Below are 24,585 nucleotides of genomic sequence, written 5' to 3'. Positions count from 1 at the left end.
CGGAACAACACGGGAGCAACTGCAGTGTCACTAGATTTGTTATAGTGATTTCACAACCGTACAATTAATTCATCTCACATTTCTTTCCCTCCTCTTAACGACTCCTAAACAGTCATTGTATTATGCTTCACAGGTAAGATGCGGTAAACTTCATGATGGTTACCTCTGAGAGTGAAGTCAAGTCATGTCAACCAAATTACCTTTAGGAAGGAAGCTCTTTATCATTTTGGGCGAAGCATGCGTTTTCTGAATCTGTCAGCTTGTTTCTGCGAATCGACATTAATCTCATTACAAAATGGGCAGGTCTTTACCACATGCCTCCACTGCTAGCATCAGCATCAACATAAAACCGTCTCCAATACAATTTTTGGACATCCAAAAAGTTTATAAAACATTTTTAATGAAGAAATATAGGCAACAAATTTGATACGACACCAGCCCACAAGGAACTAAAACATTAACGGTTCACAAGAAAATTTAACATAAAGCAGATAATCAAGTTTTCAACATAATGTGTTCTAAGCAGTCTCACATGAGACAACTGAAATAGCTAAAACCACATAAACATAAACCAAGTCTGTAGCTTGAAACCAAATCTGTAGCCAAATAGAAATACACTACCTGGTTAGGCAAGAAATGCCATGGAGTTTCATCAGCGCAATCTCCTTGCCTCCCTTTCGGATTCAAGAAGGGTAAGGATATCGCCTTCCCTCACCGGGCCCTTCACGTTCCTCATGATCAGCCGGTTTTGGTCGTCCAGAAACTTAACCCTAACCTGGGTAACCTGACCTCTTGATCCAGTCCGGCCCATCACCTTCACCACAACTGCAAGCTTAGCTTGAGTATCCATGCTGTTCATGTAAGTTGCAGAGAATTCAATTAGATCATACTGTTCATTGTAAATCCCACTTCTAGAACAAAAAATGAAATACCAAGGAAAAACAGCTCAACAGTTAAACCAGATTAAATGAAAAGAAGCAAGTTGTAGCAATGTCAGCCAACTTCATCATTCTTCATTGTCCGTTGAGAGTATATAAATATGATGTGTTGCCAATGATGATTGTACAAGAAAGTAGCCTGGTGTTATTGTGAAATATATATGCATTGACCCAAATAATATATTGTGCTAAAGCAATATACACAGTCAGTCAGTCTGCCATTGGCAGGAAAGTCAAAGATGTATTGCCTATTGTTGTGGCAGTATGTATAAATCGAACCATACGGTATATTGTGCTAAAGAAACATAAAAGAATCCATGTCTGGTATATGTGCTGCATAAAGTAAATTGAAACCCATCATTCATGATGAAAATTTACTTGTACAGTACATGGCTTATAGTCAAAATATATTTGCCTTAGAATGGAAGCACTACAAGATCAAACAGGCAATCATAGTTATTTAAGGGCTGGAGACATGAACAACCAAAGAGTCCTAAACTAAATTTTAAGATGTTTAAATATAGATCATTTACCATATTTTCTTTACAATTTCAGAAAATATTTAGAGTATAGTTAGGAATTAAAATAACTGGGCCAAATTATTCTAACTTGGATAAGTAGCATTTTTGCCATTACCCTAGCTAGCTAACTAACTGGTGAGGGGGCTATTTAACCCACCCTCAGTTGAGTTATTTAATCAGGGGTTATCCAGGTTAAACTCTTTCAATCAAGTTATTTTAAACCATCTTAACTGCAGAGAGTTGGCAGGTCAAACCAATAACCATGAGCATAAGCCTCGTTAACTCCAAACCAAATGTCATCAAGAAGCTGCAAATTTTCATTTTAGCAGTGCCACACACCTAGAGCAGGCACCTGGATGGATGCTTGAACCAGATTGTAGTGTTTCTTCACAAATTTATTTTGAGAACTATTCTCACATGATTGGACAAAATTACTGACACTTTGACAAATGTAAGCATGAAGCATGTCAGCAATAGCAGAAATTGTCCATCAAAACAGAGAGGAGTTATTAGAATTTAGTATAGGATATTCATGTGATTTTTTATGTCTTTATCCACCAGTGGTTCACTTGATAACACTTAACCAACATAGAAGTTCCTCCATGGGTCATACATACTACATACATTTTCATCAGCCACCTCATATTATGATACTAGATCAAAGTGAAAAATGCCCTTGGCATTTGAAGTTGGATCATATAACGAGAGGATCTATATAATCATAGAATTAAAAAGTTTTAAAAAAGAAAACCTATAAGAAAGAATTGTATATTTTGTCAAAGAAATGTACTAGTCACAAATAATCACGTGTGATAACTAACAAACATCATATCAACAGAAAGAAGATAAGTGCATCGATGACAATAGTATTTCTTACTTTTTTTAATGTCAAATGGACAGAATAAGATATGTTACATAAAATATGAAATACTTGATGGGTCATCTTATATAGTGAACCACAGTTGACACTTGAAACAATTTACATCATGGATGAGTAGTCAATCACCCGAATTTTTAATACACGTTCATGAACCTTGTACAAGATTCAACATCACAATGTCAATCAGCATTACGAATCTGTTGTCCCAGAGGAAATTAACAATATATCATTAAGCTAAATCTCGACCCCTTAATTATTCCAAGGTTTCTTATTTAATAGAGATAGACATTAATAACAACTGTTCAATTGTAAACAAATACATAACCCCTGACAGTTGCACACATCACTAGAGGCATTACAATTATCAATATCTTGAAACAAAAAATGATACCTCTAGTGAACTAGCATGCCTTCAACATATTTGGCACAATAAAGAATTTTGGTTGACTGGAGGATTACCATCCAACATGCTCGAAGGGTCAATATAACTACTTTACATAACAACATACAACAGAACACAATAATAAACACCAAGAACAAACTAGTGGGATAGCTTATGTACCTTCTGCCGATAAGAGTGTTTGAATCCACACACCAAAGACAACCGCTCCTAACAAATAAGTGACTAAAAATACTTGTGTCAAACAAGACACAGGAAAACAAATACATATGTATTTTGGGGCATTTCAGATCCTACGTTCAACTAAGATCACTAAAAGCAATAAGAAGGCAAAATTAATCTGCTGTTGGAGAGTAAAAAAGCGTCACTATAACTGCGACGTAACAATATCCCACACTGATTAGCATAAAAGGACCCCCAGAATCGAGAAAACAACAAAAGAATAAGAAAACATGTCAAAAAATTGCAATGATTGGTTAATATAATGCAAACCATCAAGAAAAGTGAAAAGAAGAAAGATTCATTGATTCCGAACCTTTCCGGAAATCGACTCGAAGAAAAGGGGACTCCGCTCTCGCTCTCTTAAACGGCAACGGGTGACGGCGAGGAAACCCTAATCGTTTATATACGCATATATGGTGAGCCGGACCGAGACGAGACGATGTAAGTTGGGCTTACTAAATGTAAAGCTCGGCCCAGAATTCAAATGCAGAGTAGTCGTATTCGAACCCAATTCCTAAAGCATTTTTATAAGCTCGGATCAACCCGACTCAGCTCGAGCTCAAAATAGTAAAAAGACGCCAATCGATGTCCAAAATTTTAGTCAAATCTTGGACCCAAAGACTTTTTATTAACACTTGTTACTACAAGAATAAATAGGAACAGCAAAAATGAATACTTATTTTAGTTGTATAATAATTTGATTATCTATAGAGATGTTATCATTCATTTACAAGTCAGCTTATGAGTTTTCTATATAATTTAATAGCAGCCCTACCGAGAAACCAACTATTATGAAGCGAGTCTTTGCCCACAGACCAAATTGAGTCTGTTTGAGTTTATAGGCGAGTTTTTCTATAATGATTCACTTGGTGGTTCTAAGCTAACCGTGTTTCATTAGAACCGTCTTTTCGAATTTGATTCACTAACAAGTCGACGCATTTGCCTCCTTACGGATTCAAGCATATGCAAATTTCATCCGAATCCAAACCCGAATTTGACAAGCCATTTAGGATCTAAACTGGAACTTAAAACAAAGACTTGGGTGTCTAATTTCCTGCTCGCACCCAAACCCGATTAAAGGGTACTTCAATCTAGTTAAAGGGATCGGTTCCATCAAATAACGGATTATAATAGGTTTAAGCTATTGTATTTCGGCCTCTCTTATTTGAGAGAGACAGATGAAGCCTTACAACATGAAGTTCTTACTGATAGTGTTGCCCTTTGGCCTTCTTCATCACCATCACTTCGGCTAATCTGATCCCATCCAATCTCGTGCAGCAGATGTCTAACATGAAATATGATCAACAAATGTTTTTTTCAAGGGAAGAATTGTTCCATAAGATTTATGGATCACAGAATGAGATGTTACGGTACTTCGAAATGGGATCTTCTAAGGTGAAGAAAACACACGTAAGATTATGCTTAAGATTCAAATATAAGATTAAAATCCTACAAGTATCCCCAAGAAACAACATGGGATTTTAAGCTCACATTATTAAAAGGCTTTCAACACGTTCGCACTTGAACATCATTTATTATGAACATCAATAATGACCAAACGACACTAACCAGAAGGTAGTTACTATATGAACATTCACAAATCCATCCACACTTGGTGCCAAATCATTGCAATCGACATGACTGCAACAGCCTCTTCAACCAATCCTTCCACTATAACCAGAAGAATTCAACAAGAACAAACTTCTTCACCCTTTCACAATGTACACCTCAGATAGCAAATACACATCCGGGAGTCAAATTTATACACCACCCCACCAAAATTGCAAAATTCCCTTGCAGCATAAAGAAAACTCAATCTGCCCTCACGCTTCAATGGACTCGATGAATAGACATAAAGAATGATAAGCAATAATGATATAAACTAGGAAGACATGTGAACCAGAAAGTATGGTTTGACAAGCGGCAACAACGTCCGGGGAGTTATGAAGATAATATAGACTGCAGTGCAAGCTGCTGCTGAGGCTGCAAGGTAGACCAGGTTGAGGCAAGGACAGCCGGTGGTAATGTCTGCTGAATCTGCTTCAAGAGATTGATCATCCGGCTGATGGTTTGTTCTGTGGCCAGATCTTTTCCTGCACACAAAACCTAGAGACAAGAAGAAAAAATAATTCAGGCATTCAATAACCAACATAAAATTGCCACAAAAAGCAGTACAACCAATAGTGTCTCCAAAAGACTTTTACATAGTAAAAGAGATGTTTAAGTAAAGGCAATTCAAAATCTAGTTATTATTGATAGAGCAAAGTAGAAATTTAACTACAATAGCTGACAGCAACAAGCCAAGGACATACCAAGCATTCCTTCCAAAAATGATGAACAAATAATAAGATTTTAGTTCAGACACATATTTTAGTCCAAGGTTGTAAACAAAATTGAGTCTGACTATGGACAGTACACAAAAAAGTAAAAAATCCAAGAAAATAAACACATACAAAATGCAAGGTAATAGGGGTTTTGAATATCACAGTTAGCCAGCATCTGCCTCATAAATAACATAATTCACAAATCCTAAAGTTGACAAGAAAAACATATGCATGGTAAACTTATGACACGGTGATCTTCCGTTTCTTCACACAGAAGTGTTCTCAAATTTTGCAAGTGTTATCAAATTTTATCATGTCATGGTAAACCGTTGCTATGCAATCTGAAGGTGAAGAAGATTTTGGTATCAATGAAGGTTCTATCAAGCACGTTGGGAAGAGCTTCATACCAACCACAGGTTACAATCACTTCATAGTAAGACTACAAGATCTAGTGGAAGAAGCCAAATTAAGTGCATGACTTACCCACAGAAAAAGAAGGGAAAAAATGAAGAGTAGTTAATAGATACCTCGGCAAACACAGAAACTATTTTAGGAATATGCTGGTTGTTTGGGCCTAAAAGCTCCCTATCCGACCTGTGAACAGAATTCAAGATCAATATTCAACCAAATACCAAACCTGAAAAAGATTGAAAAGAAATAATTTATCAAATAATCTTATAGTTTCAGTTCAAGATACCTTTCAATCATAGAACAAAGTTGTTCATGAACTATTTTAGCCTCAATTAAGTCATTTTTAATCGGCAAGCAGCCCAACCAAGCAGGAAAAACCTGCCAGCAGTAGTAACATATAATTGTTATGACATGGGATAGCATCCATCAAAGTCAAACAAAAAATGTGGTTCCTAAAAAGATATGTTCAAGCAATGATATAAGATCAATGCTTAGTTACTAAAATGCCGATACTGCAATTTTAAATAAGTACACTTTTCATGTGAACAGAAAAATAACACAAAAACATACATGCTTGCACATGGTTCAGGTTTAAGAAAGGTTAGGCTGAAGGTTATTGATTTTAAGTCTAAGGTTCCAGAGATAATAGGGTCTAATTAAGAAAGGAAAGGAATTAAACCCAGATAACCTGGGATAAAATAAACCTATCTAATTTCCTTTTGCTAACCTAGATAACTCATGCTTCAGCAAATAAATGAAAAATACGGTCAAAGTTAGCCATGTTAGGACACTTCAACTCGAACATTTTATCACTAAACCAAGCAACGCTTTGTGGGTAAATGACAAATAGAATGGTGTGTCTTACAACTAAAAACAACTTGAGGGCATAAAGATTCAGATAATTCAATCCCAAAGAGCTATTAATCAAATTGAACAAATATTTATAAGTTGCTACATAAGTACATCAAGATGAATGACTTATTAAACATTATGCCATGTGAACATCAGATATACAAAGGAATTCACCGTGATGAGAACAAGAAAGAGTGAGTTAGTGAGAGGGCTTAAGATCCAAAAATTGAAGATTTATGACCTTGATCAGCCACCAAAACTGGCTTAGAATATCAGTGCCATTGATCCTACTAATTGATTGTGTAGCATGCGAACTTTAGTACACTTATGTAACATTCAACCGCACAAGGACATCAGAAAGAACAAGAAACAACCTTAGTTGCATCAATACCATCACGATGAAACTGGCATATTTTTCCAAGAGCTGAAACAGCATTGTCATATGCCATTACATTGTCCGAGTGCATTGCATCAGGATGTCTAATAACATTATTCAACCTTGACAGGGCCTCTGCATAAGGTAAGAAAAATATTATACAATATATGTATTATATATTTATTTATTTATTTATTTCAGGAACTGCAACAAATGCAAACTTCAATGTGGTTACTGATTAACATCATGGAAACAAGATACCTCCAACCAGAGGCCGAAACACAGAACCACCAAATTCAGCACAAACACCAACTCCATAAACAGCAGCCTGGAAAAGAATAGGATAGTCAGAAGACTCAGAAGTAACAATTGCAACTGGTGGCATAGAAACCACAAACTAGCTCCATGACGAGGCAAAAAAGAATCCAAACCTGTCTAACATCTGCATTCTCATCATTGCATGCTTCTAATAGGAAAGGAAGATAGGTATCATAATATCTACCAAAAATAAATAGATAATATTAAGCAAAGATAAAGACAAATATTCAGACAATTAATTGATTGAAAATTCATACTTCAGAGCTGCTTCCTGGCATTGTTCTGCAACATCATCAAAGATGCAAATGGCAATCCTTCTCTCCTCAGCTGTTTTATCCTTGCCCTGCATGCAAAAGACAATGGATGACCCTGCTAACAAGAAAATTACATGAAGTAGATGAACTTAAAGTCCTAAGCAGAACTTATTTAAAGGAGATCATAAAACAAAGCAAAAGGTGTTGAGTAACTATAGTATTATATTAATTAGAAATACAAGGGACTGAACCTTCTAGGTGAACAACTATGATCAGTTCAGGGGCACATATAATCTGATACAATATCAAATTATGAACAGCACAATAATAGAACAGTTGGTATTGTCAATAGAAGCAATTATAACTGAAGCATGAGGGTGAATAAAAACACTAGATGACCTTAACTGAGAGTTGCATAAAAATTAAACAAATTAGGAAATTGGAACATTCCTACTTATGAATGCATTTCCTCAAATAGTATTAAAAATATTGCTTGAACCCTTTAAATGAAAACGTAGTTGAAGTGAACGAGCACGGTGTAAGATACTCAATAATTTATTTTCGATTCACTGAATAATACCTGTAAAATTCCCAAATCTTCTACATCACAATTTTTTAGGCCATAAGATCTAAAATGTGACTCTTGTGATAGTTTATTATTTGAAGTATAGGGTCAGCTAAAATATTCAAGGAGTGTAAATACATATTAATCATGAATTCAAACAGAAAAAAAGTGTTCATTTGCAGGACACAGGCCCTGTTTTCTTCTCCCTTCTTCTTGCTATTTGTTCTATGGTTAGTTCATCTTCTAGACACTGCATTGTACTTCCATTAGCTGCTAAGGTTTGTAACCACAACTGCTAGAAATATCAGCAACGCAGCAAAAAATAAATAACATCTGCTCCAAACCAAGTCCAATTATGCATAATTACCAGACAGCAAGGTTACAACAGTAAAAATTTTACATAAACTTACCAGCATTGGAGTTATATAGAGAGAGAGCTCATCAAAGAACGGTAAGAAAGAAGCCTTAAAGGTTTTGATCAAAGTGGCCAGGCAATCCCCAACCTGATTTGGAATATGACAGAACAAATCTGATCATAATTTAATTTCATAGCTTAATGACTAATGCATTAAAAAGCAAAGTAGAAAATATCCTTCATGGACTTCATTATTAACCTGATCAAACACTTCTTCCTCTTGCTCATTTTCTTCTTTAAGCACCTCTTCTTCCTCTGCATCGAAGTCTTCTGCCTTTGTTCGTTCTGCCCTTTCCTTTTTCCTAGCTGCACTTGCTGTTATGACATGCTTTATTTGATCAACTATGCTTCTGACTTGGTTTTCACTAAGAAGTAATCCAGCAAGCTGCATAGAACCAAAATAAAAAGGTTAGAAACTGCAGGTAGAACCAAGAACTCTTTTTATGTGTAACAACATAAGGAGGTCCTTGTGGCTTACTAAACAAACAGTTATTAGCTCATTTTTAAAGTTCTATTATGACAAATATTTTAAGAAAATGCTACAATATAAGGTTCTTTAAATAGTCGGTGTACAGTCTTGAATGTACACCATCAAATAGAATAACTTGACCTACAATTGCACATAGAGGACAAGTCTTGATCTCTAGATCTAAATAAAGGCATGCAGATCCTGTGGCATCTGAATTTCTGTTATGGTTTAAGGAAATGTTTACCATCTAAGAGATGGATATATGAATATATCCTGTAAGATGGATTTATGGACTTATGGATGTGCTCAATGTATGAGATCATCTGTTAAATTTCTTTCACAATAGAATCTCAATGCATTAATACCCACTCACGACTAAGGTTCGCTTGATGATTCAAAATCAGTTGTAGGATTTATAAATGGATCGAACTAGATTGGTTATATCAGATTGTGGAGTCATCTGATAGAGTAACAATACGCCATGTTCTTATGAAATCCAATGAAAATTCAATAAATTAGGTCAAATTGTTGAAAATTTGCTGGGGAAGCCAGGAAGATAAAAAGAAAAAAAGAGAAGAGACAGAAAACGAAAAAAAAAATTTCTGGTCTCAAGTATCTCATGATTATTAGGTTAAGCTTCCATTTAACTTTTTCATATATCATCTATGTATCTTTGTTACTAGACTATTTTAAGGCCATATGGAACAATTTGAAGTTTATTCCAAATTAAGGCTTGCATAAACATATTGACATTGGACCCCAATAGTTAATAGACTAGCAGATATCATTTTTATAGTAACTTAGAAAATAAAATGGAAATGAAATTCAATAGAAATCAGGATCATCTGAAAAATACTTCAGCAAAGGTCTATTTTTGCTAGCTTATTATTGTCATAAAACAATTATTAAAGTGTGCCTAATTGTTTTTGACATTTAATAAACTGAATTGGGTAATTCTTGAATAAAAGTCCATTATTTATTTTAACAAGTCTATTCAATCCAATATTTGGAATGTTTTTAAAAAAAGAAAATTAATTTTACTTCAAATTTCATATTTTGACTTAGTTAAAATCTCAACACCTTTCTTAGAAAGTTAAAAATAAAACTAAATTTTCAAGACAAAACAATTTTTTGCATTTCTACAAACTTTATATCACAATTATTATTTCTAATCATTGAACAAATAAATTTGAAATTATATTTTTAGGAAATTAAATTTAAAAATTATCAGTTTATTTTATCAATTTATTAACGATTAAACCATATGTCGATAAAGAAATCAGCCCTTTTTTACTCAAGCTTCATGATGTTGCAAATGATATATAATAAGCTATGTCAAGTCAAAAGAATCTCAAAAATGGAATATATCAAACTGAGACATATTAGGTTCCAAATGATATATAATGTTATGTCAAGTCAGAAGAATCTTAAAACGCGATGGATGGAGAAAATCCATAGACTGTTGTGTACTTCAAGTCACACATTGTGTTTCAAAGTTATATGATGATTTAAGTTCATATCCAAGTCAAGATGGAACTGAATTTGATATGTAACCATGAGTAGTGACTGCTCAACAAGCAGTATTCAACAGTCAAGGCTTTCAATATATGGATGAATATTGTTTTTGACCAAAGAAAGGTGGGAATGGATCCAATTCTTTAACCAAATATTATCATATGAATGAAATGTATTTCTAAAAATTACATCGTTGCAAATAATCATGAATTGAAAAAACTATAAATGTGACACAAAAACGTCATAAATCTTATCATACTTCCTTTTACAAAGATCTACCATGCTGGTTCCAATCTCCCTTTAACATGTTTGATGTAAAAGAAATCCTTCAACTACCTTCAACTAAGTTTGGCCAAGTAACTCATTCGAATACGCTACTCTAGACAAATTACAACTACTAATATGTACAAGTGTCACGTTCATATTCACGTTTGTTATCTGAATGTGTATGGGTAGGGGTTAAGTTGTAACACTGCACACACTGAAATATCTAAATATATTAAAAGTGTCAGATCTTGAACTCTAGCAATATTTTCTTGAACTTTGCCAGCTTAAGAGTGCTAGAATCTGGCTTATACCATATTTGTGGTGTGTGATGATCATCTGAGAAGCCTAGTGCCCCTTCTCAAAAGAAAAGCTTTGTGAGCTTACGTATGATAGTATTGGTTGTATATCATATTTGTGGCATGGGATGATCTTCTGAGAGGCTAAGTGTCCTTTCTCAAAAAAAAATTACAACAAAGCAACTTTATGCTAAGGCAATACCTGCATGCATTCATTTAGTGAATCCAGCATGCTAGCGCAGATTTCTGTTTCAGGTTCCTGCAAAATGATGATTCCGATTGCTAAAAAATCAATAACTTTGCACATCATACAACAACCAATATCATTCAATCAGATAGTTAGGATTACCTTCTGCAATGCTTCAACAAGAGCTGGAATGATATAGTCTGCTAATTGTTTAACATATGTTTCATCACGACCTTGAGCTTGCCCCTTTTCAATTGCTAGTTTTGCTGATCGTAGCAGTTCCGGCATGGCTAGAGACAAGTAGAAGAAATGCGTTGGACTTGGATCATTAACAAACTAAGCTCAAAAAAATAAATAACTGAAAAAGAAAAATAAGAATATATACCTGCAACAGCAGCCTTCCTCACTTCTTCATGGAAATAAAATTTAAGAAGAGGTACCAATGTAGGAGCAACCTGCATTTCATTTGAGTTTTATAGCATTGGTTACCCTACGGCAGTCAGTTGCATTATAAATAAATATGACTCTGATCACAACCGACCTGATCAATCCATGGGTAGAAGCCCTCCTTGAGCTCATCAGCATAGCAACAGAGCATGTTACAGGCTGTAGCTTTTTCCTCCAAGACACTAGTCCTAATACCTATCCTTTTATCTCCAAGAGTGATTGTTTCAACACTGCAAACAGATGCAGAACTAAGAAAAATAATAGCATACGATTATAACTATAATGTTGCAACCATAGTTTGACCAGATCAGCTCAATGAACAAACAGAAAGAAAAATGATAATATTCTCTTTTTTAATATTCTCTTTTTTTCACTTTTTGCATAAAAAACAAACCTTTCATCATCTGAATCTTCGATATCATCGTCTGAATCTGCTGAAGTAATAGTCACATCTGGTTTCAGCTGAGCAGATTGAAGTAATGGGGGCATAACAACACTCATGTAAGGTAGAAAATCCTGTCCCAAGCATTTGCACAACCTGGCCCATGCCTATTCAAAAAGAAGAATGATTAACATCAGGCTTATCATTTGTCTAAAATATTAAGCTATTAGATCTCAGGGACACCTGAAGCATGTAGCTTGTGGTAGGGTCGTCTGTCTCCATCTGTGATCCTTGCAATGCCATCAGAACTTCCATTACCTGGCACATAAAAGTCAGTTAAATGATAAGATTGTAATGCCTCATCAATAATTAGATCAGTAGCAAAACTAGTTTAGTTGAACTACAGAGAAACAACCGTAGTTTTCACAAAGTTAACAAAAAGATATCTGAGACTAACTCTTCAAAGGACAAAAGAAAGCAGGAGTGTGACAATGAAATTCCTTTTGATAGTTTAATGTATAAATTACTAGTTTATCAGTTTTATTCAGGCTTCAAACAACATACAAATACTTAGTACTCACAATATCTGTAAAGAAACAGTGCAGTATATATACTAAATAACAGCAACACACCAAAATTCATGGTGTAGTTTTTTCATCAAAGCAGCATCAAAAACTAAAGACCTCGTCATTCAGCAACCATCTTCAGAACAAGAAGGTATAACATCTTAAATTCCATAAAGATTTAAAAATTATATATATATATATATATATATATATATATATATATATATATATATATCATTTGAATATATTATGCCCACCACATAAGACCCCCACTGTATCAAATTTTAAAATTACTGAACTTACTGAAATTTTTGTCAGTAAATTGCCTGTACACCATAATGAAAATGAATTTTACATTTCAATAGCATTTAAGCCCAAATCCTTATGCTCACATTAAAAAGTAGTATATAAACAACTTAATGAAAAAAGTGAACCTATAAGCCTGTTCCATGTACAATCATCCACCTTTCATGTTAGAGACTTTGACATATGAATCACAAATGAAGTAACAATAAATATGAAAAAAATTATTGTACCTGTTTAGCATCATCCCTGAACTTCTCCTTGCCGACTGCCATTCCAACCAAACTTATGCACTCCATCGATTTCGCACGAAGCATCCTGTTTGACTTGTTAGTTGCATTCATTAATATAACTTTGAGGTAAGGCATAACAGCATCATAGTACTTCTGGAAATGTTCCTGCATTGTCAGTGTCATAATAAGTCTGGTCAACAGCACATATTGCAAACAGCTTAACAAAACTGGTTTTAACAAGTACTTGTGATGAATCTGCCACTGAGGCCAAGGCTGTTAAAGCTCCTTCTTGCACCATCTGCTTCCCATTCTGAATGGAACATTACAATTTTTCAAAATTATTTTCAAGTTCCCAACCAAGAGCAGAGCGAAAACATTGATAGTATACTAGATCAGTGCAAATTTGAGGTTATACCTGCAGAAGCACAAGTAATTTTCCGACAATCCCATCTAGGTAAGGTGTCAAAATATCAGGAGTGCAGTTCTCACAGAAATTCAGAACTGCCGAAGCTGCGTGCGCCTAAGGGATCAATTGATATTAATTGAGAAAGAATGGCCCAGAACATTTTGTTTTCAAAAAATGTACATCATCGAGAAGCATGCAATCAATATATAAAGGAACATACAATGAATGACAAAATTATACTGCCGTTGAGATTGCCTCACAACGTAAACCAAACGTTGTCTTTCTCAATAGGATTTTTACAGTCCAAACAGAAAAAAGAGCATAAACAAAAAGAAAAGCAATAATCAGGAAGTCCCACTCATTAAATATAACTCAAGAGTGGCACAGGACTCCTAAAAGATTAATGTCATAACATTTTCTACGATGAAACATGTATTCAGATATGCCTCTACTTGATTAGCCAAAGAATAAATATGGCTACAAAGAATGACAACCAAACCCATGCTAAGTAAAACTAAAGGACACAGTAAATCCTCATATGAGGCTAATCCCTGAATTATTAGTAATTTTGAAGGAGACAGAAAGATGTTGCTTCATAAGTTATGAGATCACCACTTAGAACTCATTTCAGTCTGTTGTTTTATTATAGTTTCATATTGTGTTAGATCAAAATAAAAGCCTACATTTCGCCCAAGGTTAATTCTTATATCTAACAAAAAAGCTTCAAAACTAATTACAAACTGGTTTAAGCCTCACAAAGGTTCACCCAGTAATGAATGGTCCAACAAGCAATTATGATAGGCAAGACAAGAAAAGTCAGTTTGCATAAGATGGAAAAACATACTTCACGAAAGACAAAAAGAAATAAAGGACAACATTCAACTATTGTTTTTGTTAATTACTACAACTAACACACTTTCCATCTACCACCAATGTTATGATATTCATAAACCATGATTCTGCAAGAAGCAGAGGATATGGTAGAATAGAAAATAGCTATTAACCTTTAACAAAATAGGAAAGGTAAAATAATCTTAAATTATGAGGTTTAGAACAAATCTTAAATTTCACAAGTGAATTTTTCTTTTTTACGTTGTCATTTCATTAAACACATTTGATTTGCATAGTGATCAGAGAAGCACCAAGGCCATGTATGAGTTCTGACCAAGCAATGTCTTGAAAGCTGCAAGTATATAAGTTTTATATTTCTTAAATGGCATAGAATGTAACTATTTACTACAATCATATTTTTAATTATATGATTAAATATTTCCCTATAGAATATCATTATTGTTATTTAATAGATTATTTCCACTAATTTTTATTATTATATTGTATACATTTTTACGTTTTATATTTTAGTTCCATATGTTTCCAAAAAGTTTGGCATTTAGTAAATATGAAGGTAAACGAATTTTTAGGATTTGTTGTTTTATTTTTCCACAAATTTCATTTTATTTTTTTATTGTATGTTTCCATTGTTTAAAAAATATATTTTCTCATTGATCCCACCATCTGATTGGACAATTTCTCTGGCTCCATAACAGACCATCAACACCTAATTCCAAACACCGACTATATATTGCCCATTTTACAGACTGGATCATAAAATCAGAAACTAATCCAATATTAATTATGTAGTCCTGAGTGAGCAACAATTCTAACTTATCCTCCAAGAGAAACAAAAAACACATATTGCCCCATGAATGCTTAGTGCACTTTCAAATCTTAATTGAGTTCATTAAACTCTAAAAGATCTTAGAAATGGTTCAGAACAGAGTCAACACAAAATAGTGTCTTTAGTCATGTCCATCCATGTAATCAAAATGCAAATATTTTCTGAATTAGTGCAGTATAACTCTCAACTAGAAATTCATTACAACACAATTTTTCCAATCAAGCGAAAAAAATGATATCAGCCATTCCAATCATACATGAACTCATCTTATAATACTTGTTGAAAATATCATAACATCCAAGTCAATCAAACTACATGTCTACATGCATTAGAAAGTATTTGATCACTTGCAAATAATGCTTCCATTTGCTTACCAAGAATCAGGCTCCACTAACGAATATTTAGCTTACAAATAGCTTGATTATGTTCAAGAGATAGATGTTAGTCTTAAGCAGGCTGTCTCCGTATCCAGTGTTTCAAAATTTATGTATTCTTACCCAATTCATTGTGGTAAACAAAACCAAGCATAACCCCCCATCAAATAAGATAATGATTCAAGAGATAAGCTTAACTAACTCTCAAGGTGGTCATACTATAAGTCATTCAAGTAACCCTAAACTAGATGAGTTCTATAGAAATTAAAATAACAAAAGCTTAACTGTTTTCTTAGTGCTGCTTAAAGTGCATGAGATAAGCATGGAATAGTATGACAGATAATTATAAGAATAATTTTCATGGAATCAACAAAACAGACAATATATTTTTTACAACAGCTGACTTTTCTTAACTAAGGAGAATGACTTGGATTAATTCATCTATGTTTATGGTAGACAACCTGAAATCATAAATCACAAACTTCAACACTCTAAAGTGCTTGCCTGCACACGGGGATTCTGGAAATCATCCATCGCTGTTGCCAATGCTGGGAGCACTCTCTGGTGATATTGGACTTGCAAATCCGGTCCCAGATCCGTCGACAACTGTCCAATAGCATTAATTGCTGCCCAACGAACTCGAGGATGGGGATCCTGGAATGAGCTTAGGACCATGGTTATCACCTGCTCCAGGTTTTTTAACATCACCTGCACAAGAAGTTTAAGGAAACAAAATATGACACCATTGATGCTAACAATACTACACTTATATGAAAGAAACTCTCATTATGATGATAACAAAATCATATCTTTCAACAAAGAAAAGCCTAATTAACTAAAGACTACGTTACCTTTGAGCAACCTTCAGCGATCTGAGCAAGAGTGATTAGGGCTGCATGGTGTTTCTGCCACTCAGGTGCGGCAAGGTAGGCTGGCAGCAGTTCTGAGGCAACTGGCACGATTGTGTTTCCACCAACTGCGATGGCAAGACGATCGAGGCACTCCTGGGCCACCCCATAATTACTAGTTTCCCCAGCATCCTCATCCTGAACCTCTGCGCTGTGCCAGGCAGGATCATCCTCTATATCCAGCAACATCTTCATGAGCACAGCAAAGAGCCGGCTAACAAACTGGGGTAGCTTCCGCATCATCCCAGGGGCACGCTCCCTAGCCTCCGCAAGGGTGATGACGAACTCGATCGCCAGGTGGCGTGTGCCCTCCTCGAGTCCATCAGCCTCCGCAATCTGCAGCATGGCACCGACCACATCAGCCAGCTGTCGGCGAAGAAACCGTGGCTCTGCTCCAGCCAGCTCAACGAGGAGCTCAAGGGCCTCCTGAGCGGCGGCCTCCTGCCCAGAGTTGAGCGACTCGGTGAGGGTGCGCATCATGGCGGGAAGGAGATCGGCGAGGCGGTTGCGGTCGGCAGCAGACTCGAGAGAGGTGACGAGGTTGACAGCCGCAGAGAGTGCAGCAACACGGACGTCGGGAGAAGAAGGGTGGGAGAGGGCGGAAAGGAGAAGGGAGTGGAGGGTCGGAAGGTGGGGCCCGACGAAGGAGGCATCATCGGCTAGGACGTAGGCGATCTGGGCGAAGACGAGGAGGGCGGACTCCTGGAGGCGGGGGCTGGTATCGGGTGCGGAGACCGCGTGGAAGAGGAAGGGAAGCAGGTCGGGCCAGGCGGCATCGGGGAGAAGGGAGACGGCGAGGGCGGAGACGGTGTCGGCGACCTTCTTGGCGATGGAGCGGTCGGGTTCGCGATGGAGGACCGATAGGAGGAGAGACTTGAGGGAAGATTGGGAGGAAGGGGAAAGGCGGGGCCAGAGGGGGGCATCGGAATCGCCGCCGCCGCGGTGGGTGAGGAGCTTGCGGAGGAGGACGGCGGACATAGCTCGGAGGTCGGGGGAGGGAGAGGAGTGCAATACGGAGGCGAGCTTGAGGACGAGGGCGTCCGGGTGGAGGTCACGGCAGAGGTTGAAGAGGGACTCCGCCTGAGCGCGCTGCTCGTTGGAGGCCGACATCAGCTGGCCAATCAGAGACTCGAAGGGCCCCGATTCCGCCGCCCCAAGAATTGCCGCGATCTGCTGCTGCTGCTGTTGATCCATTCTCGTTCTCTTTAGGGTTCCCGACGAGGAGGAAGAAGAAGTGGAAACGACTGGGAGCAGATCGAGACGAAGATTGAGGAAGGCAGCCGGAAGTCGCTCGCTCGCTCGCTCAATCTTTTTCGCGGATTTGGGGGCTTTGCCGACCCTTTTATTATTAGGGTTTTGTATAGCAGAAGAGAGAGAGAGAGAGATTAGGACGTGGGGGAATCGGTCCGTAACTGTTAATTGCCAGAGTGAAATTTGATTGGGCCCAATGTGGATTCCCAAGTTGGTCGATTGGGCCGTTACTGACATATTTGTTATCTTTTTTTTTTTTAGGTGTGAGGAGCCCTTAAAAGCTTTTTTCTTTTGGAAAAATAATATTTAGAATATTATTATTTTATGATATTTGATACTTTTTTATATATATTTATATTATATATATATAAGGTATATATAAAAGAGTGGTGAAAATATGGTCAACGGAAGATTTAATTTCCAACAAAATAAATTAACTTATATGCAGATTAAAAAAAATGTGGGAAGTGTATATGATGCATGTGCATGCGACGCAGCTCAGCTAGAATAAAATAATAAATATTATTTTTAAAAATAAGAAAATATGTTGATATTAAACAAAAACATAATGCCAAAGGCTACAATTTCCAACAAATAAAAATAAACAGTGGCTACAAGTACATAATGATGATGATTAAGATCAATAAGTACAGACATGGAGGAAGTTTTGCAAGCTATAGCACTTGATTTACCAGTAAAATAGTCTAACTTAGGAAATAAAAGAACAATGAATGATGGAACGGATGTCTTGAGAACAAAAGTAATGATTTATGTTTAATTATTTTGGTGGTCTTCTTGAAAGAATGGGTTGTTTACAAGTCCACATGATGAGAGATGCACACTATATAACTACAGCTGGAAGGACAACATTTATATGATAAAGTAGGACTGAGTGGAGATGAAGAGTTAATCAATAGGTGGCATCAACTAATATTTAAGTGATGACAATGACCGAGTTTAGACAAAGCTAAAATGAAAATTTTCTTTTATTTTTATTTATCTTCTTGATGTTGCTATTGTGCTGTTAGAATTGGAAGGAATGTTAAGAATAAAAGACTCTTTCTACTGTACCAAATTGAGCAAAAAAAAAAAAAACAAGGGAATTCTATGAACTTTGTTTGTGTTGGAAATATTTGGGGCTTGGGATATTTAATTTGTCTAAATGATTTAATTAGCACATGGAAGAACAAACCATGGTAGAAGAAAAACCTTTGGCTACTAACAATAATATTCACGGTAAGAAATTTTAATCTGGTAATTCAAAATTTTTGGTGAGGAATTAGATATATCAAGGATAGAGGTGAATTTATTTTAAAGGAAAACAAATCCCAAACCATAAGTATCTTAAAAAAGAAATAGGAGGTGGCTGTGTTAAATTGTTCCTAACAAGTCTCCCAAAAATTCCGAGCTATTTTGCAACAAATTCTTGTTATGATCTAGAGCGGTACTAAGAGGGAGGGTGAATTAGTGTAGCGAAAAAAAATTTCGATTTCAAAAGACTTTGTTTCGATTAAAACTGATTCTGACGAAAATGATTTCGATTCAATCCGTTTTGGAGAGAATTTGAACTTGCTTTCGTAAAAGTGTAAGAGAAGATTGAGGAGATTTGCAGTAATATAAATTATACAAATAAAAAGTATCGGTTTCATAAAGTCTTCGTACGATTAAAACCGATCTCGGAATGTGTTTACTTGAACGTGTATGTGAGCGTAGGCGTATTAAAAGCACAGTAAGGAGGAGAGGCAGTTTGCTATAAAAGTAAATTGCTCAAAGTAAATGCAAACTGCGTTTTAGAGTGGTTTGGTCAATGTGACCTACATTCACTTTTGGATTCCTCCTCCGACGAGGTCACCGGCATCCACTAAAGACCTTCCTTCAATAGACGAAGGCCAACCACCTTTTACAACTCTTTCTCCTTTTGCCAGGTTTAGGAGACAACCTTTACAAGTCTCACTTCTCTTTTTTGGATAGTTACAAGGCTAAGAGATGAAGGAGGAGAACTCTTCACTTTTACAATACTTTAAGACTCAAGAACTCAAGATTATGCCAACACTTTTTGTGCCCTTTCATGCAGAAAAGGGTGGGATTTTTATAGGCCCCAATGGCTTCAAAATTGGAGCCAAAAAGTATCTCATCCTGGATTTCTGGGGTATTGGCAATACCACCACCATTACTGGGCGGTACTACCGCCTACAGTCTGACACTGGGCGATACCATCGCCTGACAGGGGCGGTACCACCGTTGGCAACAATAACTGCCGGCGATACCACCGTTCAAACCATCTGGGGGACTATGTTCCAAGCGGTGCCACCGTTGGACAAAGTCCAACAACCTGGTTGGGCCTTGCATTCAACCCAAACCATCCTAGCTTTGAGCCTAGTTGGCCCCTAACAGAGTTGATGGGATTACTTCCCAAATCAACTCTAATTATCGTTCTAACTACGATTAAGACAAGCATGGTCCGATATGTCGATTTTTCACTCGGCAATCCTCCAGCGAACTTCTCGGCAAGTCTTCCAGCGAGCTTCCGGCGAACTCCTGACCAACTCTCGATTAGTCTTCCAGCGATCTCCCAACGAGCTTTCGACGAGTCTTCCAACATGCTTCCGGTGATCTCACGATAAACCCTCGGCAAGCTCCCGATATATCGTTCGAGTCTTCGACTCCGGCCTATCATCTGCTTTACGCCTTATTATTATCGTAGTTAATCCTAACACTTATCTTAACATATGGATTAGATTAAATAATTTACCAATTGATTTCATCATCAAAATTCGAGATTCAACAATCTCCCCCTTTTTGATGATGATAACCAATTTGTGAACGAGTTAATCTTAACTCCCCCTATCTATATGTCGTAATTGAGAAAAGACACTATTAAATTCAAGGCTTTTGAATTCAATAATCAAATCGATAAGTTAGGTTCATTAAACTTATCAACATGCACATCATGATTCTTATCATGATCTAATATTCTCAAAATATGATGTCAAGTATTTATCAAAATGATGTCAAGACATGACATCTATTTTCAAGTATGATATTTCAAATATAGCAAATCATCATTCTATGGCAAGATATCAATTGTAAAATAGCAGATTAAGCTCTAGATATCTTATCATAATAAAAGAAATTTATCAAGCAAACATTTCAAGTACATATGATGAAATATATTGCATATATTGTCATCGATTTATCACATTTTGGTATTATCTCTCCCCTTTTGGCATCAACAAAAAGGAGGATAAATAGCTTCCATCAACTTCTCCCTTTTTTTTCATCAAAACTTTGTATTAAGAAGGAAAGAAGGAGGAAATCTATTAAGAATCAACTTTATGAAATGATTTGAATCAAGTCAAAAATGATAAAAGATTTTCATTAAATCATGCTTCAATTTTCACAAGGATCGAAATATTCATGTGAAATCAAATCCTCACTCTTGCAAGTAATAATCACACGTTAAAATTTATCTTTCAAAGATCAAGATATTCATTGAAATTTAGAAAATTCAACTTTCATGAGAGGAATAAAGAGGAATTCATGGGAGAGGAGTATAATATGGAAGAGAAATTTACGAATAGAACTTCATAGTGAGAGGAGCATTACATCAAATCCATTTCTCACTAAAAAATTTATAAGAGTGAAATCCTTGAGAGATGCATTTGTCAATGAATTTCATATATCAAATATCATTATATGATGAAGCAAGGATATGGAATAAACTTGATATGACATAAACTCATGAAAGCTCCATTCAAGAAATTCATAAAGATAGTCTAAAAAAGAAATATGATAACTCATGCATTCAAACAATTTAACATTCCTAACTCCGCAAATGATCATAAAATAATGCATCAAGTTATAAATACCAAAAGTTGAATGTATCAAGAAATTTATTCATTTAAAAGATTTATCAAGTCTAATTCTTAGAGTGATACATTCATTAAAGTAAGCTTAGAATTTCACCATCAAAGTAGGCAACATAAGATTACAATATAAAAATAAGCGTAATACAAGAGAGAGATTTCATCCACTTCTCCCCCTTTGTCATCAGGAAAAAAAAGCATACACAGCTTATTCAAGTGGTGGTAAGTTAAAATGTCTAAACAAGGTATTAAACTATCGATGAATCTGTTGCAACTCAGTCAAAATTTGATTTTTAAAAGAATGTCAGAGATTGATCATTGATCTAGTGGGAAGTGGGGATATTTTAGTTGCTAGAGGGAGAGCAATAGGTTTGGAGTTGTTTAGAGGAGTGCATAATATGTTGGGGTCGGTTCTACCACCGGCCGTAACTTGTGTTTATAAGGGGGCAGGTTGCGAGCGGTGGCATCACTGGCTGGGTGGTGCTACCACCTACAACATGTGACAACTAGCTGTGCCACCACCTACAACATGTGACAACTAGCGGTGCCACCGCCTACAGGCAATGAGCACGGCTTACAAAGCACACACACACTCACACACATCATTATGTAAAATTTGCATCATAAGAGGAGAAGATCCATATCAAAACATCATGTAAAACTCGTAAAATATATATCACAAGTTTATGATTCATATCAAAACATCATACAAAACTCATAAAATATATACTATAAGTTCATGAATCAAGTGAGCGAACTTTGTAAGATAAAAATTGAGAAAGTCCAAAAATAAAATTTAACAATATTCATGCATTTGGACAATTTAACATCCCTAATTCCCTTCTAATGAAATCAAATTGTTCTCCATTTAATGTTTTTGTAAAGATATCAACTAATTGATGTTTCATATCAATAAACTCTAATATTACATCATGATTATTAACAAGATCTCATATGAAGTGATGTTGAATGTCAATGTGTTTAGTTCTAGAGTATTAAATATGATTTTTTGCTAAGCATATTGCACTAGTGTTATCACACTTTATAGGTATGTTTTTCAGGTCGGTTCCATAATCCTTTAAAGTATTTTTCATCCATATAACTTGAGCACAGTATGCACTTGCAACTATGTACTCAGCTTCAGTTGTAGATAATGTAACCAAGTTTTGTTTCTTGAAAGACTAAGAAACGAGTGCGTGTCCTAAAAATTGACACGTTCCGGATGTGCTTTTTCTATCTAAACTACATCAAGCAAAATCTGTATTAGCATAACTAAGCAATTCAAAATTCTTAGATTTAGGATACCATAATCCTAGTTTAGGAGTTCTTTTTAAGTATCTAAATATCCTTTTAACAGCTTTTAAATGAGATTGCTTAGGGTTGGATTGAAATCTAGCACAAAGTCCTACGCTAAACATGATGTCCGGTCTAGTTGCGGTGAGGTAAAGCAAACTATCTATCATACCCCTATAAGCTTTTTTATCAAAGCTTTCTCCACTTTCGTCAATGTCTAACTTAGTGGCGGTACTCATAGGAGTGTTGATAGCTTTTGAACTATCCATATTAAATCTTTTTAGCAAGTCTAAAGCATATTTTGCTTGATTAAGAAAAATATCATTGCTAAGTTGTTTAATTTGTAAGCCTAAAAAGAAGGTTAGTTCCCCCATTAGGCTCATTTCAAATTCTAGGCTCATGCTTTTGGCAAATGATTTATATAAGGATTCATTTGTAGAACCAAAAATAATATCATCAACATAAATTTGAACAATAACAACAGGGGGGGGGGGTTGAATTAGTGCAGCGGAAAACTTTCGACGATTTAAAATGACGCTCGTACGATAAAAATGATTTCGGTAAAAAAGTCGATTTGGAAATCACTTTAACTTGTGATCAAGCGAGATGCAGTTAAAGTAAAGATATAGAGGCAGTTTGCAGATAAGATAGAGAACAAAATGTAATTGTAAATTGAAATACGACGTTCGTACGATCAAAGCAATTTCGGTATCAAAGCCGATTTGGAAATTACTTTAACTTAGATTAGGCGAAGTCTAGTTAAAGTAAAGCTATGGAGGTAGTTTGCAGTTAAGATAGAGAACAGAAAGTAAATACAAACCGAGATTTAGAGTGGTTCGGTCAATCTTGACCTACATCCACTTTTGGCTTCCTCCTCCGATAAGGTCACCGACATCCACTAGAGGCCTTCCTTCAATAGGCGAAGGCCAACCACCCTTTTATAGTTTCACTCCTTTTGATAGGCTTAGGAGACAACCCTTACAGAATTTTCTCTCCTCTCTTGAAAGATCAAAACTTGGAAGAAAAGAGGGAGGAAAACTTCTAGCCTTTATAACACTTTTGAGCTCTAAAATCACAGAGTAAGATCAAGCTTTCGGTGCCCTTTCATGCAGGAAAGGGTGGGGTATATATAGGCCCCAAACTGGTTTGAATTTGGAGCTCAAAAATGTCACCTCTCGGATTTTCGGGGTCCTAGCGGTACTACCTCCTGATTGGGGCGGTACAACCGCCTGACAGAGCTCGGAGATCGAGCTCTAGCGGTGCCATCGCCTGACAGGGGCGGTTGCACCACCTAGTCTCACTCGGAGACTGAGCCCAGGCGGTGCCACCACTTAACTTGGGCGGTTGCACCACCCAGCTTTCCTGGGAGACCATCTCCTAGGCGGTGCCACCGCCGACCCTGGCGGTGCCACCGCCTAACAGGAATTCTAGTCCGAATGGGTTGATCCATTCGGCCCAATTTGGGTCTATCAAGGGCCCAATTGCCTCCAGATTAAGTTAATGGGATCACCTCCCATTCCTAACTTAATCTACATGCTAACTACGATATTTCTTAAGATATTTACTGCAACTTGCTCCGATACGTCAATTGCTTCTTCCGGTGAGCTTCCGGCGAACTTCCGGCGAACATCCGACGAACCTTCGACGATGCTCCGGTGGACTTCCGGC

At 36.3% G+C, this 24,585-nt stretch overlaps 2 protein-coding genes across 3 annotated transcripts; both read right to left on the bottom strand.

Annotated features, from left to right (window-relative positions):
- Positions 1–450: 450 nt before the first annotated feature.
- LOC103981892 (small ribosomal subunit protein eS28) lies at positions 451–3,392 on the bottom strand. 2 transcript variants are annotated; one of them, XM_009398649.3, is made up of 3 exons: positions 3,275–3,336; positions 2,902–2,964; positions 451–851 (listed from the first exon to the last, which is right to left on the bottom strand). In XM_009398649.3, the coding sequence occupies exon 3, from the start codon at positions 848–850 to the stop codon at positions 653–655; it is 198 nt and encodes a 65-aa protein (XP_009396924.1). In that variant the 5' UTR covers position 851; positions 2,902–2,964; positions 3,275–3,336; the 3' UTR covers positions 451–652. The 2 variants fall into 2 exon arrangements, with proteins under 2 accessions (XP_009396924.1, XP_009396925.1); XM_009398650.3 differs by lacking the exon at positions 2,902–2,964 and having other exon boundaries at positions 3,275–3,392.
- Positions 3,393–4,573: 1,181 nt separating this feature from the next.
- Positions 4,574–17,868, bottom strand: LOC135610176 (uncharacterized). The gene is made up of 20 exons (XM_065104346.1): positions 16,451–17,868; positions 16,104–16,307; positions 13,557–13,661; positions 13,386–13,451; positions 13,142–13,306; positions 12,283–12,357; positions 12,052–12,206; positions 11,752–11,887; positions 11,596–11,665; positions 11,373–11,500; positions 11,226–11,282; positions 8,676–8,861; positions 8,472–8,564; positions 7,500–7,585; positions 7,356–7,422; positions 7,186–7,252; positions 6,923–7,059; positions 5,983–6,074; positions 5,813–5,879; positions 4,574–5,067 (listed from the first exon to the last, which is right to left on the bottom strand). The coding sequence occupies exons 1-20, from the start codon at positions 17,699–17,701 to the stop codon at positions 4,903–4,905; spliced, it is 3,372 nt and encodes a 1,123-aa protein (XP_064960418.1). The 5' UTR covers positions 17,702–17,868; the 3' UTR covers positions 4,574–4,902.
- Between the last annotated feature and the right edge of the window lie 6,717 nt (positions 17,869–24,585).

Source organism: Musa acuminata, chromosome BXJ2-4 (assembly GCF_036884655.1).
Source record: "Musa acuminata AAA Group cultivar baxijiao chromosome BXJ2-4, Cavendish_Baxijiao_AAA, whole genome shotgun sequence".
Classification (NCBI taxonomy): domain Eukaryota; kingdom Viridiplantae; phylum Streptophyta; class Magnoliopsida; order Zingiberales; family Musaceae; genus Musa; species Musa acuminata.
The sequence above is the reverse complement of the archived record's forward strand: the minus strand, read 5'-3'. Positions and strand labels throughout refer to the sequence as shown.